We start from the raw sequence: 22153 nt of genomic DNA on the forward strand, positions 1-22153 counted from the left end.
GGGTGGTGGCTCCCAAGGTCTGGAGTTGTCACCTCTGGGGTTGTCACCTTCAGGATGGAGCCACATGGAGGTGATGTCTAAGGGTGGTGGCTCCCATGGTCTGGGGTTGTCACCTCTGGAATGAAGCCATGTGAAGGTGACACCCAAGGGTGGTGGCTCCCATGGTCTGGGGTTGTCACCTCTGGAACAGAGCCATGTGAAAGTGATGCTGGGAGGGTGGTGGCTCCAGTGGCTGTCATGTGGTCTGGGGTTGTCACTTTTGGGATGGAACCACACAAAGGTGACACTTGAAGATGGTGGCTGTCTCATGGTCTGGGGTTGTCACCTCTGGGGTGGAGCCGTGTGAAAGGGACACCCGAGGGTGGTGGCTCCAGTGACTGTCCCGTGGTCTGGGATTGTCACCACTGGAATAGAGCCACACCGAGGTCACATCCAAGGGTGGTGGCTCCAGTGGCCATCCCGTGGCCCTGGTGCTGTGGGATGGGGACCCTGCTGTGACAATCTGTGGGATGGGGACTCAGCCCTGGAACTGTGGGATGGGGACTCTGCTGCAACAATCTGTGGGATGGGGACACAGCCCTGGAGTTGTGGGATGGGGACACATCTGTGACAATCTGTGGGATGGGGACACAGCCCTGGAGCTGTGGGATGGGGGCGACCCTAAAACTGTGGGATGGGGACTTGGTTGTGACAATCTGTGGGATGGGGTCTCAGCCCTGGAGCTGTGGGATGGGGACACATCTGTGACAACCTGTGGGATATTTTTAGTGCTGCAAGGGGGGAATTTGCAGCTTTCCAGCTGCGAGCGGGGCCGGGAAGGAGAGACAATATCGGGATGTCGTTTGAGAAGGGGGGGAAATCCCGGTGGAAATACAAAGGCCAGGTCACGAAACAATGAGCTCAGCCCTGCCAAAGCGGGATCCTGCTGCTCTGGGGCGGGAGGAGAGGCGGGAGGAGAGCCCAAAAGGCTCTTTGAGGGGAGGTGAAGGGTCCAGTCCCACCCCAAAGGCCCTGGCACGTCCCTCCCATGGAGCTGAGCTGCCCCAAGTCCCAGAGAGCAAAGGAAGGGTCTCTGCTCCGAATCCTCGGGGGTTTTTGGGAAGAGCAAAACCCCAGGGGACCTGTCACACCTCTGTCTGACCCCACGTCCCAGCTCCGTGTCCCTGCTCCCAGATGTTTGTCCCCGTTGTCCCTCTGCTGATCCCCCCTCTGGGGTGGCACAGGGCTGGCAGAGAGGTGTCCCCCCAGAGTGACACGGGGCTGGCAGGGAGGTGTCCCCTGGAATGACTCGGAGCTGTCCCCTGAGCGCAGGACCCAGGTCCCCTGTCACTGCCAGGCTGCTCCAGGCACCACCAGGATGTGCCCAGGGCCATCCCTGGAGCATCCCGGGACCTGGCAGTGGCCCTGGGACATCTTAAGGTGGAGAAGGAGGGGATGGGGGGGTCCCTTAAGGTGGTGCTGGGGACACAGCTGTGTCACATTGCCACTGTCACCATTGCTGCCTCACGGCCTGGCACCCACCAGCATTTATGGCATCGTTAGGAGTGGCAGTGTCACATTGCCACTGTCACCCACGGCTGCCTGGCAGGACCCCGGGAGCATTTATGGCTTCATCAGGGGTGGCAGTGTCACTTTGCCATTGTCATCATCACTTCCTTGTGTCTTGGTACCCCCTCAGCATTTATGGCTTCATTAGGGGTGGGGCCCTGTCACTTTGCCATTGTCACCATCACTGCTCTCTCCTGGTACCCCCTCAACATTTATGGCTTCATTAGGGGTGGCCCTGTCACCACTGTCACCCATGGCTGCCTAGCAGGGCTCTGAAGGGGCTCAGGTTCCCTTTTATTCCCCATTTTCCCCATTTTTCCCCCATCCTCACTCCCAGCTCTGTGTCCCTCCCTTTCCCAGCAGCACCAGCCCAAATCCCAGCTCAGATCCGGTGCCCAGGGCTGGGAGAGGCTCCTGCAGCTCCAGGGGCTGCCAGGGACCGGGCCCAGGTGCCAGGGGCACTGCCAGTGCCAGAATTGCCCAGAATTGCCCAGAATTGCCCAGATTTACCCAGATTTACCCAGATTTATGGCTCATTTGATGTAAACAAGGCCACCAGTCTTGGTGCCAGCTGGCAGCACCTGGGCACTCGCCCGGCTGCAGCCTGGTGTCCCCTGCCCGGGGTGACAGTGACGTTCTCCAGGCTGCAGCCTGATATATTATTTATTTGTTTGTTTATATTTTTGGGTTATTATTTATTTATAAATTTTTATTTATTTATATTTTGATTTATTTGTTTATATTTTATATATTTCTATTTTCTCTTTCAATGTATTATTCATTTAATTAATTAATTACTTTATTTATCTTTTATTTATTTATTTATAATTCATTTATGTTTTAGAATTTATATATTATTTATATAAATTATTATATTATAATTTTTATACATTATATTTTATAATTTATATCTATTATACTTTATAATTCTTATATATGTTTGTATATTATATTTATATATTATTTATATATTATTTATTTCTACTTTAGTTGTTTATACTTTATTTATACTTTATGTATTTTATATAATTTATTTGTTTATGCTTTATAGGTTTATTCTATTTATTTATACTTTATATTTTAATTGTTATTTATTTTATTTGTTTATACCTTATTTATTTATATTATTAGCTGTACTTTTATTTTTTATATTTTTTAAATTTTTAAATAATTTTTCTATTTTTGACTTTTTATATTTTTATATTATTAGTTATACTTTCTATTTTTAATATATATTTTACATATTTATTTTATAAATAGAAATATATTTATATGTCTCCCTGCTGCCAGCACCTCCCATTCTCTGGGATGGGCCGGGAGCTGCTCCTGGATGAATTCCAGGGGGATTTTCCCTCATCCCGGTGCTCCCCTCCCCTCCAGGCCTGTCTGGGAACCCCACGGACCTGGAGAAGCGGCGCCAGGTCTTCGGCCAGAACTTCATCCCCCCCAAGAAGGCCAAGACGTTCCTGCAGCTGGTGTGGGAGGCGCTGCAGGACGTGACCCTGATCATCCTGGAGATCGCAGCCATCATCTCCCTGGGGCTCTCCTTCTACCACCCCCCGGGAGGGGACAACGAGCGTGAGTCCCGCTGCCGCCACCTGGGATGGCACCTGGGGTCTGCCCCATTCCCTGTGGGGGCACCTGGGATGGCCCCTCCCTGTGGGGGCACCTGGGGTCTGCCCCATTCCTTGGGATCTGTGCCATTCCCTGGGATCGGCCCCATTCCCTGTCGGGGCACTCTGGGATCTGCCCCATTCCCTGTGGGGATACCCTGGGATCTACCCCATTCCCTGGGATCTGCTCCATTCCCTGGGATCTGCCCCATTCCCTGGGATTGGCCCCATTCCCTGTGGGGATACCCTGGGATCTGCCCCAATCCCTGTGGGGGCACCTGGGGTCTGCCCCATTCCCTGGGATCTGCCCCATTCCCTGTGGGGATACCCTGGGATCTGCCCCATTCCCTGTGTGAACATGAGTTTGGGATGGAGACTCTGGGATCTGCCCCTTCCCTGTGGGGATACCCTGGGATCAGCCCCATTCCCTCTGGGAATACCCTGGGATCTCTCCCCTTCCCTGTGGGATACCCTGGGATCTGCCCCATTCCCTGTGGGGATACCCTGGGATCTTCCCCATTCCCTGGGATCTGCCCCATTCCCTGTGGGGATACCCTGGGATCTTCCCCATTCCCTGTGGGGGTACCCTGGGATCTGCCCCATTCCTTATAGGAGCAGGGGTTTGGGATAGGGGCGTTGTGTGGTGGCATCTCCCCATCTTTGGGTCCTCGGGGGAGGACCAGTTATCCAATGGGGAATTCTCTCAGTTATCTAATGGGGAATTCTCTCTCTCTCCCGTGGGAACTCTCCTGGTCAGTGTGTGGGGTTGTCCAAGCAGGAATTCCCTGCTCCAGGCAGTGTTTGGGGTTATCCCGTGGGATCTCTCTCAGGCAGTGTTTGGGGTTATCCCATGGGATCTCTCTCAGGCAGTGTTTGGGGTTATCCCATGGGATCTCTCTCAGGCAGTGTTTGGGGTTATCCCATGGGATCTCTCTCAGGCAATGTTTGGGGTTATCCCATGGGATCTCTCTCAGGCAATGTTTGGGGTTATCCCATGGGATCTCTCTCTCTCTCTGGGGCAGTATTTGGGGTTATCCCACGGGATCTCTCTCTCTCTCTGGGGCAGTATTTGGGGTTATCCACAGGATCTCTCTCTCCCCGGGCAGTGTTTGGGGTTATCCCACGGGATCTCTCTCTCCCCGGGCAGTGTTTGGGGTTATCCCACGGGATCTCTCTCTCCCCCGGGCAGTGTTTGGGGTTATCCCATGGGATCTCTCCCGGGCAGTGTTTGGGGTTATCCCACGGGATCTCTCTCTCTCTCTCTCTCTCTCTCTCTCTGGGGCGGTATTTGGGGTTATCCCATGGGATCTCTCTCTCTCTCCCCGGGCAGTGTGTGGGCAGTCCTCGGGCGGCGTGGAGGACGAGGGCGAGTCGCAGGCGGGCTGGATCGAGGGCGCTGCCATCCTCTTCTCCGTCATCATCGTGGTGCTGGTGACGGCCTTCAACGACTGGAGCAAGGAGAAGCAGTTCCGGGGCCTCCAGAGCCGCATCGAGCAGGAGCAGAAGTTCACGGTGATCCGCAAGGGCCAGGTGATCCAGATCCCCGTGGCCGAGATCGTGGTGGGGGACATCGCCCAGATCAAGTACGGTGAGTGGGGCTGGGGCTGTACTCCCCCTGGAGCCTCCTCCCTCCTCCTCCTCCTCCTCCTGCCCTTCTTCCTCCAGGATGAGCAGCAGCTCCGCTGGGTGCTCCCTGGAAACGCTGCCTTGCAGGTGATGGGGCTCTGTGGCAGCATTTTCATAGAGTATCCAGCTCCATGAGCTCTGCTCACCTTCTCTTTTTGGACTAGAGCTTGAAGGAGCTGCTGCATCAGAATGAATTTATTTTATTTTAGTTTATTTCATTAGCTTTGTGTTAGTTTGTTTTCCCAACCTTGTCCCCTGTTGAGGGTATTTTCTTATCCAGGAGATCTCGAGGAATATTTCCTTATCCAGGAGGTCTCGAGGAATATTTCCTTGGCCAGGAGATGCTGGGGAGTGTTTCCTTATGCAGGAGGTTTTAGGGAACATTTCCTCATCCAGGAGATGTTGCTGGATATTTTCATATCCAGGAGATGCTGGGGAATATTTCCTTATCCAGGAGATGCTGGGGAATATTTCCTTATCCAGTTGTTGGGGAATATTTCCTTATCCAGGAGATGTTGGGAAGAATTTCCTTATCCAGGAGGTATTGGGGAACATTTCCTCATCCTAGAGGTGCTGGGGAATATTTCCCTACCCAGGAATTGTTGGGGAATATTCTGTTTTCCAGGAGATGTTGCTGGATATTTCCCTACCCAGGAATTGTTGGGGAATACTGTGTTATCCAGGAGATGTTGCTGGATATTTCCTTATCCAGGAGTTGCTGGGGAATATTCTGTTATCCAGCAGATGCTGGGGATTATTTCCTTACCCAGGAGTTGCTGGGGACAGGCGTAACCCTAACCCTAGGCAGGGCAGCGAATCAGACTAGGGTTAGGGCAGGGGCCAAGGAGCAAGCCCTCGAGGAGGCCAGGTTGTGGCAGTTTTGCGATGCCCCTGGGATGCCCTTTGCAGCTGCAGTGTGCCCGGAGCCCTGGGCCTTTTAGTTTGCAGAAGCCTAACCCCTAGGCGTAACCCTAACCCTAACCCTAACCCTAACCCTAACCCTAGGCAGGGCAGCTAGGGTTAGGGCAGGGGCCAAGGAGCAAGCCCTCGAGGAGGCCAGGTTGTGGCAGTTTTGCGATGCCCCTGGGATGCCCTTTGCAGCTGCAGTGTGCCCGGAGCCCTGGGCCTTTTAGTTTGCAGAAGCCTAACCCCTAGGCGTAACCCTAACCCTAACCCTAACCCTAACCCTAGGCAGGGCAGCTAGGGTTAGGGCAGGGGCCAAGGAGACAGCCCTCGAGGAGGCCAGGTTGTGGCAGTTTTGCGATGCCCCTGGGATGCCCTTTGCAGCTGCAGTGTGCCCGGGGCCCTGGGCCTTTTAGTTTGCAGAAGCCTAACCCCTAGGCGTAACCCTAACCCTAACCCTAACCCTAACCCTAACCCTAGGCAGGGCAGCTAGGGTTAGGGCAGGGGCCAAGGAGACAGCCCTCGAGGAGGCCAGGTTGTGGCAGTTTTGCGATGCCCCTGGGATGCCCTTTGCAGCTGCAGTGTGCCCGGAGCCCTGGGCCTTTTAGTTTGCAGAAGCCTAACCCCTAGGCGTAACCCTAACCCTAACCCTAACCCTAACCCTAGGCAGGGCAGCTAGGGTTAGGGCAGGGGCCAAGGAGACAGCCCTCGAGGAGGCCAGGTTGTGGCAGTTTTGCGATGCCCCTGGGATGCCCTTTGCAGCTGCAGTGTGCCCGGAGCCCTGGGCCTTTTAGTTTGCAGAAGCCTAACCCCTAGGCGTAACCCTAACCCTAACCCTAACCCTAGGCAGGGCAGCTAGGGTTAGGGCAGGGGCCAAGGAGCAAGCCCTCGAGGAGGCCAGGTTGTGGCAGTTTTGCGATGCCCCTGGGATGCCCTTTGCAGCTGCAGTGTGCCCGGAGCCCTGGGCCTTTTAGTTTGCAGAAGCCTAACCCCTAGGCGTAACCCTAACCCTAACCCTAACCCTAACCCTAGGCAGGGCAGCTAGGGTTAGGGCAGGGGCCAAGGAGACAGCCCTCGAGGAGGCCAGGTTGTGGCAGTTTTGCGATGCCCCTGGGATGCCCTTTGCAGCTGCAGTGTGCCCGGAGCCCTGGGCCTTTTAGTTTGCAGAAGCCTAACCCCTAGGCGTAACCCTAACCCTAACCCTAACCCTAGGCAGGGCAGCTAGGGTTAGGGCAGGGGCCAAGGAGACAGCCCTCGAGGAGGCCAGGTTGTGGCAGTTTTGCGATGCCCCTGGGATGCCCTTTGCAGCTGCAGTGTGCCCGGGGCCCTGGGCCTTTTAGTTTGCAGAAGCCTAACCCCTAGGCGTAACCCTAACCCTAACCCTAACCCTAACCCTAACCCTAGGCAGGGCAGCTAGGGTTAGGGCAGGGGCCAAGGAGCAAGCCCTCGAGGAGGCCAGGTTGTGGCAGTTTTGCGATGCCCCTGGGATGCCCTTTGCAGCTGCAGTGTGCCCGGAGCCCTGGGCCTTTTAGTTTGCAGAAGCCTAACCCCTAGGCGTAACCCTAACCCTAACCCTAACCCTAACCCTAGGCAGGGCAGCTAGGGTTAGGGCAGGGGCCAAGGAGACAGCCCTCGAGGAGGCCAGGTTGTGGCAGTTTTGCGATGCCCCTGGGATGCCCTTTGCAGCTGCAGTGTGCCCGGGGCCCTGGGCCTTTTAGTTTGCAGAAGCCTAACCCCTAGGCGTAACCCTAACCCTAACCCTAACCCTAGGCAGGGCAGCTAGGGTTAGGGCAGGGGCCAAGGAGCAAGCCCTCGAGGAGGCCAGGTTGTGGCAGTTTTGCGATGCCCCTGGGATGCCCTTTGCAGCTGCAGTGTGCCCGGAGCCCTGGGCCTTTTAGTTTGCAGAAGCCTAACCCCTAGGCGTAACCCTAACCCTAACCCTAACCCTAACCCTAACCCTAGGCAGGGCAGCTAGGGTTAGGGCAGGGGCCAAGGAGCAAGCCCTCGAGGAGGCCAGGTTGTGGCAGTTTTGCGATGCCCCTGGGATGCCCTTTGCAGCTGCAGTGTGCCCGGAGCCCTGGGCCTTTTAGTTTGCAGAAGCCTAACCCCTAGGCGTAACCCTAACCCTAACCCTAACCCTAACCCTAGGCAGGGCAGCTAGGGTTAGGGCAGGGGCCAAGGAGCAAGCCCTCGAGGAGGCCAGGTTGTGGCAGTTTTGCGATGCCCCTGGGATGCCCTTTGCAGCTGCAGTGTGCCCGGAGCCCTGGGCCTTTTAGTTTGCAGAAGCCTAACCCCTAGGCGTAACCCTAACCCTAACCCTAACCCTAACCCTAGGCAGGGCAGCTAGGGTTAGGGCAGGGGCCAAGGAGACAGCCCTCGAGGAGGCCAGGTTGTGGCAGTTTTGCGATGCCCCTGGGATGCCCTTTGCAGCTGCAGTGTGCCCGGGGCCCTGGGCCTTTTAGTTTGCAGAAGCCTAACCCCTAGGCGTAACCCTAACCCTAACCCTAACCCTAACCCTAACCCTAGGCAGGGCAGCTAGGGTTAGGGCAGGGGCCAAGGAGACAGCCCTCGAGGAGGCCAGGTTGTGGCAGTTTTGCGATGCCCCTGGGATGCCCTTTGCAGCTGCAGTGTGCCCGGAGCCCTGGGCCTTTTAGTTTGCAGAAGCCTAACCCCTAGGCGTAACCCTAACCCTAACCCTAACCCTAACCCTAGGCAGGGCAGCTAGGGTTAGGGCAGGGGCCAAGGAGACAGCCCTCGAGGAGGCCAGGTTGTGGCAGTTTTGCGATGCCCCTGGGATGCCCTTTGCAGCTGCAGTGTGCCCGGAGCCCTGGGCCTTTTAGTTTGCAGAAGCCTAACCCCTAGGCGTAACCCTAACCCTAACCCTAACCCTAGGCAGGGCAGCTAGGGTTAGGGCAGGGGCCAAGGAGACAGCCCTCGAGGAGGCCAGGTTGTGGCAGTTTTGCGATGCCCCTGGGATGCCCTTTGCAGCTGCAGTGTGCCCGGGGCCCTGGGCCTTTTAGTTTGCAGAAGCCTAACCCCTAGGCGTAACCCTAACCCTAACCCTAACCCTAACCCTAACCCTAACCCTAGGCAGGGCAGCTAGGGTTAGGGCAGGGGCCAAGGAGCAAGCCCTCGAGGAGGCCAGGTTGTGGCAGTTTTGCGATGCCCCTGGGATGCCCTTTGCAGCTGCAGTGTGCCCGGAGCCCTGGGCCTTTTAGTTTGCAGAAGCCTAACCCCTAGGCGTAACCCTAACCCTAACCCTAACCCTAACCCTAGGCAGGGCAGCTAGGGTTAGGGCAGGGGCCAAGGAGACAGCCCTCGAGGAGGCCAGGTTGTGGCAGTTTTGCGATGCCCCTGGGATGCCCTTTGCAGCTGCAGTGTGCCCGGGGCCCTGGGCCTTTTAGTTTGCAGAAGCCTAACCCCTAGGCGTAACCCTAACCCTAACCCTAACCCTAACCCTAGGCAGGGCAGCTAGGGTTAGGGCAGGGGCCAAGGAGCAAGCCCTCGAGGAGGCCAGGTTGTGGCAGTTTTGCGATGCCCCTGGGATGCCCTTTGCAGCTGCAGTGTGCCCGGAGCCCTGGGCCTTTTAGTTTGCAGAAGCCTAACCCCTAGGCGTAACCCTAACCCTAACCCTAACCCTAACCCTAACCCTAGGCAGGGCAGCTAGGGTTAGGGCAGGGGCCAAGGAGCAAGCCCTCGAGGAGGCCAGGTTGTGGCAGTTTTGCGATGCCCCTGGGATGCCCTTTGCAGCTGCAGTGTGCCCGGAGCCCTGGGCCTTTTAGTTTGCAGAAGCCTAACCCCTAGGCGTAACCCTAACCCTAACCCTAACCCTAACCCTAGGCAGGGCAGCTAGGGTTAGGGCAGGGGCCAAGGAGCAAGCCCTCGAGGAGGCCAGGTTGTGGCAGTTTTGCGATGCCCCTGGGATGCCCTTTGCAGCTGCAGTGTGCCCGGAGCCCTGGGCCTTTTAGTTTGCAGAAGCCTAAGCCCTAGGCGTAACCCTAACCCTAACCCTAACCCTAGGCAGGGCAGCTAGGGTTAGGGCAGGGGCCAAGGAGACAGCCCTCGAGGAGGCCAGGTTGTGGCAGTTTTGCGATGCCCCTGGGATGCCCTTTGCAGCTGCAGTGTGCCCGGAGCCCTGGGCCTTTTAGTTTGCAGAAGCCTAACCCCTAGGCGTAACCCTAACCCTAACCCTAACCCTAACCCTAACCCTAACCCTAGGCAGGGCAGCTAGGGTTAGGGCAGGGGCCAAGGAGCAAGCCCTCGAGGAGGCCAGGTTGTGGCAGTTTTGCGATGCCCCTGGGATGCCCTTTGCAGCTGCAGTGTGCCCGGAGCCCTGGGCCTTTTAGTTTGCAGAAGCCTAACCCCTAGGCGTAACCCTAACCCTAACCCTAACCCTAACCCTAGGCAGGGCAGCTAGGGTTAGGGCAGGGGCCAAGGAGACAGCCCTCGAGGAGGCCAGGTTGTGGCAGTTTTGCGATGCCCCTGGGATGCCCTTTGCAGCTGCAGTGTGCCCGGAGCCCTGGGCCTTTTAGTTTGCAGAAGCCTAAGCCCTAGGCGTAACCCTAACCCTAACCCTAACCCTAGGCAGGGCAGCTAGGGTTAGGGCAGGGGCCAAGGAGACAGCCCTCGAGGAGGCCAGGTTGTGGCAGTTTTGCGATGCCCCTGGGATGCCCTTTGCAGCTGCAGTGTGCCCGGAGCCCTGGGCCTTTTAGTTTGAAGAAGCCTAACCCCTAGGCGTAACCCTAACCCTAACCCTAACCCTAACCCTAACCCTAGGCAGGGCAGCTAGGGTTAGGGCAGGGGCCAAGGAGCAAGCCCTCGAGGAGGCCAGGTTGTGGCAGTTTTGCGATGCCCCTGGGATGCCCTTTGCAGCTGCAGTGTGCCCGGAGCCCTGGGCCTTTTAGTTTGCAGAAGCCTAACCCCTAGGCGTAACCCTAACCCTAACCCTAACCCTAACCCTAACCCTAGGCAGGGCAGCTAGGGTTAGGGCAGGGGCCAAGGAGACAGCCCTCGAGGAGGCCAGGTTGTGGCAGTTTTGCGATGCCCCTGGGATGCCCTTTGCAGCTGCAGTGTGCCCGGAGCCCTGGGCCTTTTAGTTTGCAGAAGCCTAACCCCTAGGCGTAACCCTAACCCTAACCCTAACCCTAACCCTAACCCTAGGCAGGGCAGCTAGGGTTAGGGCAGGGGCCAAGGAGCAAGCCCTCGAGGAGGCCAGGTTGTGGCAGTTTTGCGATGCCCCTGGGATGCCCTTTGCAGCTGCAGTGTGCCCGGAGCCCTGGGCCTTTTAGTTTGCAGAAGCCTAACCCCTAGGCGTAACCCTAACCCTAACCCTAACCCTAGGCAGGGCAGCTAGGGTTAGGGCAGGGGCCAAGGAGACAGCCCTCGAGGAGGCCAGGTTGTGGCAGTTTTGCGATGCCCCTGGGATGCCCTTTGCAGCTGCAGTGTGCCCGGAGCCCTGGGCCTTTTAGTTTGCAGAAGCCTAACCCCTAGGTGTAACCCTAACCCTAACCCTAACCCTAGGCAGGGCAGCTAGGGTTAGGGCAGGGGCCAAGGAGCAAGCCCTCGAGGAGGCCAGGTTGTGGCAGTTTTGCGATGCCCCTGGGATGCCCTTTGCAGCTGCAGTGTGCCCGGAGCCCTGGGCCTTTTAGTTTGCAGAAGCCTAACCCCTAGGCGTAACCCTAACCCTAACCCTAACCCTAACCCTAGGCAGGGCAGCTAGGGTTAGGGCAGGGGCCAAGGAGCAAGCCCTCGAGGAGGCCAGGTTGTGGCAGTTTTGCGATGCCCCTGGGATGCCCTTTGCAGCTGCAGTGTGCCCGGAGCCCTGGGCCTTTTAGTTTGCAGAAGCCTAACCCCTAGGCGTAACCCTAACCCTAACCCTAACCCTAGGCAGGGCAGCTAGGGTTAGGGCAGGGGCCAAGGAGACAGCCCTCGAGGAGGCCAGGTTGTGGCAGTTTTGCGATGCCCCTGGGATGCCCTTTGCAGCTGCAGTGTGCCCGGAGCCCTGGGCCTTTTAGTTTGCAGAAGCCTAACCCCTAGGCGTAACCCTAACCCTAACCCTAACCCTAACCCTAGGCAGGGCAGCTAGGGTTAGGGCAGGGGCCAAGGAGCAAGCCCTCGAGGAGGCCAGGTTGTGGCAGTTTTGCGATGCCCCTGGGATGCCCTTTGCAGCTGCAGTGTGCCCGGGGCCCTGGGCCTTTTAGTTTGCAGAAGCCTAACCCCTAGGCGTAACCCTAACCCTAACCCTAACCCTAACCCTAACCCTAGGCAGGGCAGCTAGGGTTAGGGCAGGGGCCAAGGAGCAAGCCCTCGAGGAGGCCAGGTTGTGGCAGTTTTGAGATGCCCCTGGGATGCCCTTTGCAGCTGCAGTGTGCCCGGAGCCCTGGGCCTTTTAGTTTGCAGAAGCCTAACCCCTAGGCGTAACCCTAACCCTAACCCTAACCCTAGGCAGGGCAGCTAGGGTTAGGGCAGGGGCCAAGGAGCAAGCCCTCGAGGAGGCCAGGTTGTGGCAGTTTTGCGATGCCCCTGGGATGCCCTTTGCAGCTGCAGTGTGCCCGGAGCCCTGGGCCTTTTAGTTTGCAGAAGCCTAACCCCTAGGCGTAACACTAACCCTAACCCTAACCCTAACCCTAGGCAGGGCAGCTAGGGTTAGGGCAGGGGCCAAGGAGCAAGCCCTCGAGGAGGCCAGGTTGTGGCAGTTTTGCGATGCCCCTGGGATGCCCTTTGCAGCTGCAGTGTGCCCGGAGCCCTGGGCCTTTTAGTTTGCAGAAGCCTAACCCCTAGGCGTAACCCTAACCCTAACCCTAACCCTAACCCTAACCCTAGGCAGGGCAGCTAGGGTTAGGGCAGGGGCCAAGGAGCAAGCCCTCGAGGAGGCCAGGTTGTGGCAGTTTTGCGATGCCCCTGGGATGCCCTTTGCAGCTGCAGTGTGCCCGGAGCCCTGGGCCTTTTAGTTTGCAGAAGCCTAACCCCTAGGCGTAACCCTAACCCTAACCCTAACCCTAACCCTAGGCAGGGCAGCTAGGGTTAGGGCAGGGGCCAAGGAGACAGCCCTCGAGGAGGCCAGGTTGTGGCAGTTTTGCGATGCCCCTGGGATGCCCTTTGCAGCTGCAGTGTGCCCGGAGCCCTGGGCCTTTTAGTTTGCAGAAGCCTAACCCCTAGGCGTAACCCTAACCCTAACCCTAACCCTAACCCTAGGCAGGGCAGCTAGGGTTAGGGCAGGGGCCAAGGAGCAAGCCCTCGAGGAGGCCAGGTTGTGGCAGTTTTGCGATGCCCCTGGGATGCCCTTTGCAGCTGCAGTGTGCCCGGAGCCCTGGGCCTTTTAGTTTGCAGAAGCCTAACCCCTAGGCGTAACCCTAACCCTAACCCTAACCCTAGGCAGGGCAGCTAGGGTTAGGGCAGGGGCCAAGGAGCAAGCCCTCGAGGAGGCCAGGTTGTGGCAGTTTTGCGATGCCCCTGGGATGCCCTTTGCAGCTGCAGTGTGCCCGGAGCCCTGGGCCTTTTAGTTTGCAGAAGCCTAACCCCTAGGCGTAACCCTAACCCTAACCCTAACCCTAACCCTAGGCAGGGCAGCTAGGGTTAGGGCAGGGGCCAAGGAGCAAGCCCTCGAGGAGACCAGGTTGTGGCAGTTTTGCGATGCCCCTGGGATGCCCTTTGCAGCTGCAGTGTGCCCGGGGCCCTGGGCCTTTTAGTTTGCAGAAGCCTAACCCCTAGGCGTAACCCTAACCCTAACCCTAACCCTAACCCTAGGCAGGGCAGCTAGGGTTAGGGCAGGGGCCAAGGAGACAGCCCTCGAGGAGGCCAGGTTGTGGCAGTTTTGCGATGCCCCTGGGATGCCCTTTGCAGCTGCAGTGTGCCCGGAGCCCTGGGCCTTTTAGTTTGAAGAAGCCTAACCCCTAGGCGTAACCCTAACCCTAACCCTAACCCTAACCCTAGGCAGGGCAGCTAGGGTTAGGGCAGGGGCCAAGGAGCAAGCCCTCGAGGAGGCCAGGTTGTGGCAGTTTTGCGATGCCCCTGGGATGCCCTTTGCAGCTGCAGTGTGCCCGGAGCCCTGGGCCTTTTAGTTTGCAGAAGCCTAACCCCTAGGCGTAACCCTAACCCTAACCCTAACCCTAACCCTAGGCAGGGCAGCTAGGGTTAGGGCAGGGGCCAAGGAGACAGCCCTCGAGGAGGCCAGGTTGTGGCAGTTTTGCGATGCCCCTGGGATGCCCTTTGCAGCTGCAGTGTGCCCGGAGCCCTGGGCCTTTTAGTTTGCAGAAGCCTAACCCCTAGGCGTAACCCTAACCCTAACCCTAACCCTAACCCTAGGCAGGGCAGCTAGGGTTATGGCAGGGGCCAAGGAGCAAGCCCTCGAGGAGGCCAGGTTGTGGCAGTTTTGCGATGCCCCTGGGATGCCCTTTGCAGCTGCAGTGTGCCCGGAGCCCTGGGCCTTTTAGTTTGCAGAAGCCTAACCCCTAGGCGTAACCCTAACCCTAACCCTAACCCTAACCCTAACCCTAGGCAGGGCAGCTAGGGTTAGGGCAGGGGCCAAGGAGCAAGCCCTCGAGGAGGCCAGGTTGTGGCAGTTTTGCGATGCCCCTGGGATGCCCTTTGCAGCTGCAGTGTGCCCGGAGCCCTGGGCCTTTTAGTTTGCAGAAGCCTAACCCCTAGGCGTAACCCTAACCCTAACCCTAACCCTAACCCTAACCCTAGGCAGGGCAGCTAGGGTTAGGGCAGGGGCCAAGGAGACAGCCCTCGAGGAGGCCAGGTTGTGGCAGTTTTGCGATGCCCCTGGGATGCCCTTTGCAGCTGCAGTGTGCCCGGAGCCCTGGGCCTTTTAGTTTGCAGAAGCCTAACCCCTAGGCGTAACCCTAACCCTAACCCTAACCCTAACCCTAACCCTAGGCAGGGCAGCTAGGGTTAGGGCAGGGGCCAAGGAGCAAGCCCTCGAGGAGGCCAGGTTGTGGCAGTTTTGCGATGCCCCTGGGATGCCCTTTGCAGCTGCAGTGTGCCCGGAGCCCTGGGCCTTTTAGTTTGCAGAAGCCTAACCCCTAGGCGTAACCCTAACCCTAACCCTAACCCTAACCCTAACCCTAACCCTAGGCAGGGCAGCTAGGGTTAGGGCAGGGGCCAAGGAGACAGCCCTCGAGGAGGCCAGGTTGTGGCAGTTTTGCGATGCCCCTGGGATGCCCTTTGCAGCTGCAGTGTGCCCGGAGCCCTGGGCCTTTTAGTTTGCAGAAGCCTAACCCCTAGGCGTAACCCTAACCCTAACCCTAACCCTAGGCAGGGCAGCTAGGGTTAGGGCAGGGGCCAAGGAGACAGCCCTCGAGGAGGCCAGGTTGTGGCAGTTTTGCGATGCCCCTGGGATGCCCTTTGCAGCTGCAGTGTGCCCGAGCCCTGGGCCTTTTAGTTTGCAGAAGCCTAACCCCTAGGCGTAACCCTAACCCTAACCCTAACCCTAACCCTAGGCAGGGCAGCTAGGGTTAGGGCAGGGGCCAAGGAGACAGCCCTCGAGGAGGCCAGGTTGTGGCAGTTTTGCGATGCCCCTGGGATGCCCTTTGCAGCTGCAGTGTGCCCGGAGCCCTGGGCCTTTTAGTTTGCAGAAGCCTAACCCCTAGGCGTAACCCTAACCCTAACCCTAACCCTAACCCTAACCCTAGGCAGGGCAGCTATGGTTAGGGCAGGGGCCAAGGAGCAAGCCCTCGAGGAGGCCAGGTTGTGGCAGTTTTGCGATGCCCCTGGGATGCCCTTTGCAGCTGCAGTGTGCCCGGAGCCCTGGGCCTTTTAGTTTGCAGAAGCCTAACCCCTAGGCGTAACCCTAACCCTAACCCTAACCCTAACCCTAGGCAGGGCAGCTAGGGTTAGGGCAGGGGCCAAGGAGACAGCCCTCGAGGAGGCCAGGTTGTGGCAGTTTTGCGATGCCCCTGGGATGCCCTTTGCAGCTGCAGTGTGCCCGGAGCCCTGGGCCTTTTAGTTTGCAGAAGCCTAACCCCTAGGCGTAACCCTAACCCTAACCCTAACCCTAGGCAGGGCAGCTAGGGTTAGGGCAGGGGCCAAGGAGCAAGCCCTCGAGGAGGCCAGGTTGTGGCAGTTTTGCGATGCCCCTGGGATGCCCTTTGCAGCTGCAGTGTGCCCGGAGCCCTGGGCCTTTTAGTTTGCAGAAGCCTAACCCCTAGGCGTAACCCTAACCCTAACCCTAACCCTAACCCTAGGCAGGGCAGCTAGGGTTAGGGCAGGGGCCAAGGAGCAAGCCCTCGAGGAGACCAGGTTGTGGCAGTTTTGCGATGCCCCTGGGATGCCCTTTGCAGCTGCAGTGTGCCCGGGGCCCTGGGCCTTTTAGTTTGCAGAAGCCTAACCCCTAGGCGTAACCCTAACCCTAACCCTAACCCTAACCCTAACCCTAACCCTAACCCTAGGCAGGGCAGCTAGGGTTAGGGCAGGGGCCAAGGAGACAGCCCTCGAGGAGGCCAGGTTGTGGCAGTTTTGCGATGCCCCTGGGATGCCCTTTGCAGCTGCAGTGTGCCCGGAGCCCTGGGCCTTTTAGTTTGCAGAAGCCTAACCCCTAGGCGTAACCCTAACCCTAACCCTAACCCTAACCCTAACCCTAACCCTAGGCAGGGCAGCTAGGGTTAGGGCAGGGGCCAAGGAGCAAGCCCTCGAGGAGGCCAGGTTGTGGCAGTTTTGCGATGCCCCTGGGATGCCCTTTGCAGCTGCAGTGTGCCCGGAGCCCTGGGCCTTTTAGTTTGCAGAAGCCTAACCCCTAGGCGTAACCCTAACCCTAACCCTAACCCTAGGCAGGGCAGCTAGGGTTAGGGCAGGGGCCAAGGAGACAGCCCTCGAGGAGGCCAGGTTGTGGCAGTTTTGCGATGCCCCTGGGATGCCCTTTGCAGCTGCAGTGTGCCCGGAGCCCTGGGCCTTTTAGTTTGCAGAAGCCTAACCCCTAGGCGTAACCCTAACCCTAACCCTAACCCTAGGCAGGGCAGCTAGGGTTAGGGCAGGGGCCAAGGAGACAGCCCTCGAGGAGGCCAGGTTGTGGCAGTTTTGCGATGCCCCTGGGATGCCCTTTGCAGCTGCAGTGTGCCCGGAGCCCTGGGCCTTTTAGTTTGAAGAAGCCTAACCCCTAGGCGTAACCCTAACCCTAACCCTAACCCTAACCCTAACCCTAGGCAGGGCAGCTAGGGTTAGGGCAGGGGCCAAGGAGCAAGCCCTCGAGGAGGCCAGGTTGTGGCAGTTTTGCGATGCCCCTGGGATGCCCTTTGCAGCTGCAGTGTGCCCGGAGCCCTGGGCCTTTTAGTTTGCAGAAGCCTAACCCCTAGGCGTAACCCTAACCCTAACCCTAACCCTAACCCTAGGCAGGGCAGCTAGGGTTAGGGCAGGGGCCAAGGAGACAGCCCTCGAGGAGGCCAGGTTGTGGCAGTTTTGCGATGCCCCTGGGATGCCCTTTGCAGCTGCAGTGTGCCCGGAGCCCTGGGCCTTTTAGTTTGCAGAAGCCTAACCCCTAGGCGTAACCCTAACCCTAACCCTAACCCTAGGCAGGGCAGCTAGGGTTATGGCAGGGGCCAAGGAGCAAGCCCTCGAGGAGGCCAGGTTGTGGCAGTTTTGCGATGCCCCTGGGATGCCCTTTGCAGCTGCAGTGTGCCCGGAGCCCTGGGCCTTTTAGTTTGCAGAAGCCTAACCCCTAGGCGTAACCCTAACCCTAACCCTAACCCTAACCCTAACCCTAGGCAGGGCAGCTAGGGTTAGGGCAGGGGCCAAGGAGCAAGCCCTCGAGGAGGCCAGGTTGTGGCAGTTTTGCGATGCCCCTGGGATGCCCTTTGCAGCTGCAGTGTGCCCGGAGCCCTGGGCCTTTTAGTTTGCAGAAGCCTAACCCCTAGGCGTAACCCTAACCCTAACCCTAACCCTAACCCTAACCCTAGGCAGGGCAGCTAGGGTTAGGGCAGGGGCCAAGGAGACAGCCCTCGAGGAGGCCAGGTTGTGGCAGTTTTGCGATGCCCCTGGGATGCCCTTTGCAGCTGCAGTGTGCCCGGAGCCCTGGGCCTTTTAGTTTGCAGAAGCCTAACCCCTAGGCGTAACCCTAACCCTAACCCTAACCCTAACCCTAACCCTAGGCAGGGCAGCTAGGGTTAGGGCAGGGGCCAAGGAGCAAGCCCTCGAGGAGGCCAGGTTGTGGCAGTTTTGCGATGCCCCTGGGATGCCCTTTGCAGCTGCAGTGTGCCCGGAGCCCTGGGCCTTTTAGTTTGCAGAAGCCTAACCCCTAGGCGTAACCCTAACCCTAACCCTAACCCTAACCCTAACCCTAACCCTAGGCAGGGCAGCTAGGGTTAGGGCAGGGGCCAAGGAGACAGCCCTCGAGGAGGCCAGGTTGTGGCAGTTTTGCGATGCCCCTGGGATGCCCTTTGCAGCTGCAGTGTGCCCGGAGCCCTGGGCCTTTTAGTTTGCAGAAGCCTAACCCCTAGGCGTAACCCTAACCCTAACCCTAACCCTAGGCAGGGCAGCTAGGGTTAGGGCAGGGGCCAAGGAGACAGCCCTCGAGGAGGCCAGGTTGTGGCAGTTTTGCGATGCCCCTGGGATGCCCTTTGCAGCTGCAGTGTGCCCGAGCCCTGGGCCTTTTAGTTTGCAGAAGCCTAACCCCTAGGCGTAACCCTAACCCTAACCCTAACCCTAACCCTAGGCAGGGCAGCTAGGGTTAGGGCAGGGGCCAAGGAGACAGCCCTCGAGGAGGCCAGGTTGTGGCAGTTTTGCGATGCCCCTGGGATGCCCTTTGCAGCTTCAGTGTGCCCGGAGCCCTGGGCCTTTTAGTTTGCAGAAGCCTAACCCCTAGGCGTAACCCTAACCCTAACCCTAACCCTAACCCTAACCCTAGGCAGGGCAGCTAGGGTTAGGGCAGGGGCCAAGGAGCAAGCCCTCGAGGAGGCCAGGTTGTGGCAGTTTTGCGATGCCCCTGGGATGCCCTTTGCAGCTGCAGTGTGCCCGGAGCCCTGGGCCTTTTAGTTTGCAGAAGCCTAACCCCTAGGCGTAACCCTAACCCTAACCCTAACCCTAACCCTAGGCAGGGCAGCTAGGGTTAGGGCAGGGGCCAAGGAGACAGCCCTCGAGGAGGCCAGGTTGTGGCAGTTTTGCGATGCCCCTGGGATGCCCTTTGCAGCTGCAGTGTGCCCGGAGCCCTGGGCCTTTTAGTTTGCAGAAGCCTAACCCCTAGGCGTTACCCTAACCCTAACCCTAACCCTAACCCTAACCCTAGGCAGGGCAGCTAGGGTTAGGGCAGGGGCCAAGGAGACAGCCCTCGAGGAGGCCAGGTTGTGGCAGTTTTGCGATGCCCCTGGGATGCCCTTTGCAGCTGCAGTGTGCCCGGAGCCCTGGGCCTTTTAGTTTGCAGAAGCCTAACCCCTAGGCGTAACCCTAACCCTAACCCTAACCCTAACCCTAGGCAGGGCAGCTAGGGTTAGGGCAGGGGCCAAGGAGACAGCCCTCGAGGAGGCCAGGTTGTGGCAGTTTTGCGATGCCCCTGGGATGCCCTTTGCAGCTGCAGTGTGCCCGGAGCCCTGGGCCTTTTAGTTTGCAGAAGCCTAACCCCTAGGCGTAACCCTAACCCTAACCCTAACCCTAGGCAGGGCAGCTAGTGTTAGGGCAGGGGCCAAGGAGACAGCCCTCGAGGAGGCCAGGTTGTGGCAGTTTTGCGATGCCCCTGGGATGCCCTTTGCAGCTGCAGTGTGCCCGGGGCCCTGGGCCTTTTAGTTTGCAGAAGCCTAACCCCTAGGCGTAACCCTAACCCTAACCCTAACCCTAACCCTAGGCAGGGCAGCTAGGGTTAGGGCAGGGGCCAAGGAACAAGCCCTCGAGGAGGCCAGGTTGTGGCAGTTTTGCGATGCCCCTGGGATGCCCTTTGCAGCTGCAGTGTGCCCGGAGCCCTGGGCCTTTTAGTTTGCAGAAGCCTAACCCCTAGGCGTAACCCTAACCCTAACCCTAACCCTAACCCTAGGCAGGGCAGCCAATCAGCCTAGGATTAGGGCTTGGTCCAAGCAGAAAGCCCTCGAGGAGGCCAGGTTGTGGCAGTTTTGCGATGCCCCTGGGATGCCCTTTGCAGCTGCAGTGTGCCCGGAGCCCTGGGCCTTTTAGTTTGCAGAAGCCTAACCCCTAGGCGTAACCCTAACCCTAACCCTAACCCTAACCCTAGGCAGGGCAGCTAGGGTTAGGGCAGGGGCCAAGGAGCAAGCCCTCGAGGAGGCCAGGTTGTGGCAGTTTTGCGATGCCCCTGGGATGCCCTTTGCAGCTGCAGTGTGCCCGGAGCCCTGGGCCTTTTAGTTTGCAGAAGCCTAACCCCTAGGCGTAACCCTAACCCTAACCCTAACCCTAACCCTAACCCTAGGCAGGGCAGCTAGGGTTAGGGCAGGGGCCAAGGAGCAAGCCCTCGAGGAGGCCAGGTTGTGGCAGTTTTGCGATGCCCCTGGGATGCCCTTTGCAGCTGCAGTGTGCCCGGGGCCCTGGGCCTTTTAGTTTGCAGAAGCCTAACCCCTAGGCGTAACCCTAACCCTAACCCTAACCCTAACCCTAGGCAGGGCAGCTAGGGTTAGGGCAGGGGCCAAGGAACAAGCCCTCGAGGAGGCCAGGTTGTGGCAGTTTTGCGATGCCCCTGGGATGCCCTTTGCAGCTGCAGTGTGCCCGGAGCCCTGGGCCTTTTAGTTTGCAGAAGCCTAACCCCTAGGCGTAACCCTAACCCTAACCCTAACCCTAACCCTAGGCAGGGCAGCCAATCAGCCTAGGATTAGGGCTTGGTCCAAGCAGAAAGCCCTCGAGGAGGCCAGGTTGTGGCAGTTTTGCGATGCCCCTGGGATGCCCTTTGCAGCTGCAGTGTGCCCGGAGCCCTGGGCCTTTTAGTTTGCAGAAGCCTAACCCCTAGGCGTAACCCTAACCCTAACCCTAACCCTAACCCTAGGCAGGGCAGCTAGGGTTAGGGCAGGGGCCAAGGAGCAAGCCCTCGAGGAGGCCAGGTTGTGGCAGTTTTGCGATGCCCCTGGGATGCCCTTTGCAGCTGCAGTGTGCCCGGAGCCCTGGGCCTTTTAGTTTGCAGAAGCCTAACCCCTAGGCGTAACCCTAACCCTAACCCTAACCCTAACCCTAGGCAGGGCAGCCAATCAGCCTAGGGTCAGGGCAGGTGCCAAGGAGGAAGCCCTCGCGGAGGCCAGGTTGTGGCAGTTTTGTGATGCCCCTGGGATGCCCTTTGCAGCTGCAGTGTGCCCGGGGCCCTGGGCCTTTTAGTTTGCAGAAGCCTAACCCCTAGGCGTAACCCTAACCCTAACCCTAACCCTAACCCTAGGCAGGGCAGCTAGGGTTAGGGCAGGGGCCAAGGAGCAAGCCCTCGAGGAGGCCAGGTTGTGGCAGTTTTGCGATGCCCCTGGGATGCCCTTTGCAGCTGCAGTGTGCCCGGAGCCCTGGGCCTTTTAGTTTGCAGAAGCCTAACCCTAACCCTAACCCTAACCCTAACCCTAGGCAGGGCAGCTAGGGTTAGGGCAGGGGCCAAGGAGACAGCCCTCGAGGAGGCCAGGTTGTGGCAGTTTTGCGATGCCCCTGGGATGCCCTTTGCAGCTGCAGTGTGCCCGGAGCCCTGGGCCTTTTAGTTTGCAGAAGCCTAACCCCTAGGCGTAACCCTAACCCTAACCCTAACCCTAACCCTAACCCTAACCCTAGGCAGGGCAGCTAGGGTTAGGGCAGGGGCCAAGGAGACAGCCCTCGAGGAGGCCAGGTTGTGGCAGTTTTGCGATGCCCCTGGGATGCCCTTTGCAGCTGCAGTGTGCCCGGAGCCCTGGGCCTTTTAGTTTGCAGAAGCCTAACCCCTAGGCGTAACCCTAACCCTAACCCTAACCCTAACCCTAGGCAGGGCAGCTAGGGTTAGGGCAGGGGCCAAGGAGCAAGCCCTCGAGGAGGCCAGGTTGTGGCAGTTTTGCGATGCCCCTGGGATGCCCTTTGCAGCTGCAGTGTGCCCGGAGCCCTGGGCCTTTTAGTTTGCAGAAGCCTAACCCCTAGGCGTAACCCTAACCCTAACCCTAACCCTAACCCTAGGCAGGGCAGCTAGGGTTAGGGCAGGGGCCAAGGAGCAAGCCCTCGAGGAGGCCAGGTTGTGGCAGTTTTGCGATGCCCCTGGGATGCCCTTTGCAGCTGCAGTGTGCCCGGAGCCCTGGGCCTTTTAGTTTGCAGAAGCCTAACCCCTAGGCGTAACCCTAACCCTAACCCTAACCCTAACCCTAGGCAGGGCAGCTAGGGTTAGGGCAGGGGCCAAGGAGCAAGCCCTCGAGGAGGCCAGGTTGTGGCAGTTTTGCGATGCCCCTGGGATGCCCTTTGCAGCTGCAGTGTGCCCGGAGCCCTGGGCCTTTTAGTTTGCAGAAGCCTAACCCCTAGGCGTAACCCTAACCCTAACCCTAACCCTAGGCAGGGCAGCTAGGGTTAGGGCAGGGGCCAAGGAGCAAGCCCTCGAGGAGGCCAGGTTGTGGCAG

The 22153-nt window shown here is 58.6% G+C and overlaps 1 protein-coding gene across 9 annotated transcripts in view; it reads left to right on the forward strand.

Moving 5' to 3' along the window:
- ATP2B4 (ATPase plasma membrane Ca2+ transporting 4) overlaps positions 1-22153 on the forward strand; it is a 111967-nt gene that overhangs the window by 23896 nt on the left and 65918 nt on the right. For all 9 annotated transcript variants that reach the window (XM_084220495.1, XM_084220500.1, XM_084220499.1 and 6 more), the window contains exons 3-4: positions 2929-3126; positions 4492-4749. In XM_084220495.1, coding sequence (XP_084076621.1) covers positions 2929-3126; positions 4492-4749 — 456 coding nt within the window. The remainder of the gene's footprint in view (positions 1-2928; positions 3127-4491; positions 4750-22153) is intronic.

Source organism: Fringilla coelebs (genome assembly GCF_963513975.1).
Source record: "Fringilla coelebs genome assembly, chromosome: 23".
In the NCBI taxonomy this organism is placed as follows: domain Eukaryota; kingdom Metazoa; phylum Chordata; class Aves; order Passeriformes; family Fringillidae; genus Fringilla; species Fringilla coelebs.